This window comes from Quercus robur, chromosome 12 (assembly GCF_932294415.1).
Source record: "Quercus robur chromosome 12, dhQueRobu3.1, whole genome shotgun sequence".
Taxonomy (NCBI): domain Eukaryota; kingdom Viridiplantae; phylum Streptophyta; class Magnoliopsida; order Fagales; family Fagaceae; genus Quercus; species Quercus robur.
In genome coordinates, this window is record NC_065545.1 from 9,412,837 (window position 1) to 9,414,785 (window position 1,949).

Here is a 1,949-nt window from a genome sequence, read left to right on the forward strand (position 1 = left end):
AGAAAACTGTAAGGAGAAAAAACAAAGAGACCAAATACAAAAAGTCAATCAATACTCCAAAAATTGCTTGAAGAAAACTTTTTTACATGTGGAAAAAAAAGAAAAGAGACTAAAGAAATTCCATTATGATGTCATCAGTATTGCGTCATATTTTAGTTGAAAGTGACGCATGAATAGATTCGGATCTCAACCATAAGTTGGTAAATTGATCATCCTTTTGACTTGGTCTGCTTTGCCCCTCCATGGAAAATTAGCTTACGAGACAATCTGATGATACCTCTTTTTGTTATGAGACAGTTTTATGGGATATTTTCTTTCTTCTTAGACTTTGAACTGGGTTTGAATTTCATATAATAATTATATTGTGAATAATTAAGTACCATGGAGTTGTAAAATGTAACAGTTTGAAAGATAAAAATGTAAGTAGTTGAAAGAATTAAAAAAAAAAAATAATTTAAGAGCTTTTAATCTCACCTAATTATACTTTATACCAATAATGTTATAGACATAATAAATTTAGTTTTTTTTTTTTTTTTTTCTTCACGTTTTTGAGGTGATAAATTTTAATTAGTTTAACATACTTTCAAATGGGATAAGGGAATTGACATCATTTTGAGGGTACATGAATCATACCCTTCGTTTTAACAAAAATTGGAATTAATACAATGATAAAGAAATGGTAAATATTGTAGACTTTTTCCCGTAAGCTAAGCAAAAAAAATAGGGTAGAAGCTAGAAGTAGATGGTCATTTGGTCATTTCGGAGTAGCAAGAAAACGAATATGCTCATGATGGAACATCATGACCATGACTTTATATAATTGAAGGTCTCTCCAACAAGCAACGCAGAAGCAACCTAGAAACTGCATTCTACACTCAATTTCTGTGTCCTTTTGGCTTTATAGTTAGCAGCGTCTTACAGACATCACATGGAGGGTGCAAGCAAGAAGAGAAAAATTTGCCATGATAATCCTGAGGAAGAAGAAGATGATGATGATGAACAAAAGATAGAGAAGTTTTTTGCTCTTATCAAGAATATTCGAGAGGCTCGCTTCCGCTTGATGAATGGCTCAGATGTAATGGAAGGGGTAGAGAGCAAGAGGAAGAAGAAGAAAGTTGAGGAAGAGAACAAGCAAGTTGAAGTTTGGAAGCCCTCGTTTGAACGTGAAGATTTCATGGAAGATGAAGCAAAGTTGAAAACAGTAGTGGGTTCTTCTCCAAGACAAGAAGGAAGTAAGAAAGAAGAGGATAAAGAAGAATTAGACTTAGGGCTTTCACTTTAGTGTTAAAACTTACATCAACTAGAGGAGAATTGTGAGGAATCCTAGTGTCCATGCTAATGTAGTATGCTTAATTTGCTGTATGTATCATAGCAAGAAGTTTCAAGCTCTGCTGTGCTAGCTTCTTAGCTTTTTTTTAATGTAACATGTAGTATTTACTGACAATCTATTATCTATGTTTGCTGACAAGGATTTGAGGTCTCTGAAATCCTTCTTATTTTGTAAGTATTTGTGCCCTATTTATAACAATTAAATCCTTTTATCTACTTCTTCTTCTTCTTCTTCTTCTTCTCTTCTACTTACTAAAATACACGTTTGACACTTTTTTTGAATTATTTTTATTTTTACCACTTACATTTCAAAAATCTTATTTTTACCATTCATATTTGGTTCTATTTTCATATTGGTTTTGTCACTTATTTTCATTAGTAATATGACTGTTAAATATCATTAATGTTTAATTATTTTATAAAGTACTAGCATTAAAATACTTTAGAATGCATAAATTTCATTGCTGTGGAAAGAATAAAAAAACTATATATGAACGGTTGGATTACAGGTGGAAGAAAAAATCTAGTACTACAAACTTTTATATAACTTGCAAGTGTTGTTTGTCAAAAATTTTTTTTTGGTAGTGCTGTTTGTCATAATTGTGACGTGGAAGAGTATG

The 1,949-nt window shown here is 31.3% G+C and overlaps 1 protein-coding gene across 1 annotated transcript; it reads left to right on the forward strand.

The window, feature by feature from the left end:
- Positions 1-831: 831 nt before the first annotated feature.
- On the forward strand, positions 832-1,545 carry LOC126709966 (uncharacterized). Its single transcript, XM_050410349.1, has one exon. The coding sequence runs from the start codon at positions 929-931 to the stop codon at positions 1,280-1,282; it is 354 nt and encodes a 117-aa protein (XP_050266306.1). The 5' UTR covers positions 832-928; the 3' UTR covers positions 1,283-1,545.
- Positions 1,546-1,949: the final 404 nt, after the last annotated feature.

Bases quoted from the DNA above. Each gene is read 5' to 3' on its own strand.
- LOC126709966 (XM_050410349.1), top strand. From the start codon at position 929: ATGGAGGGTGCAAGCAAGAAGAGAAAAATTTGCCATGATAATCCTGAG.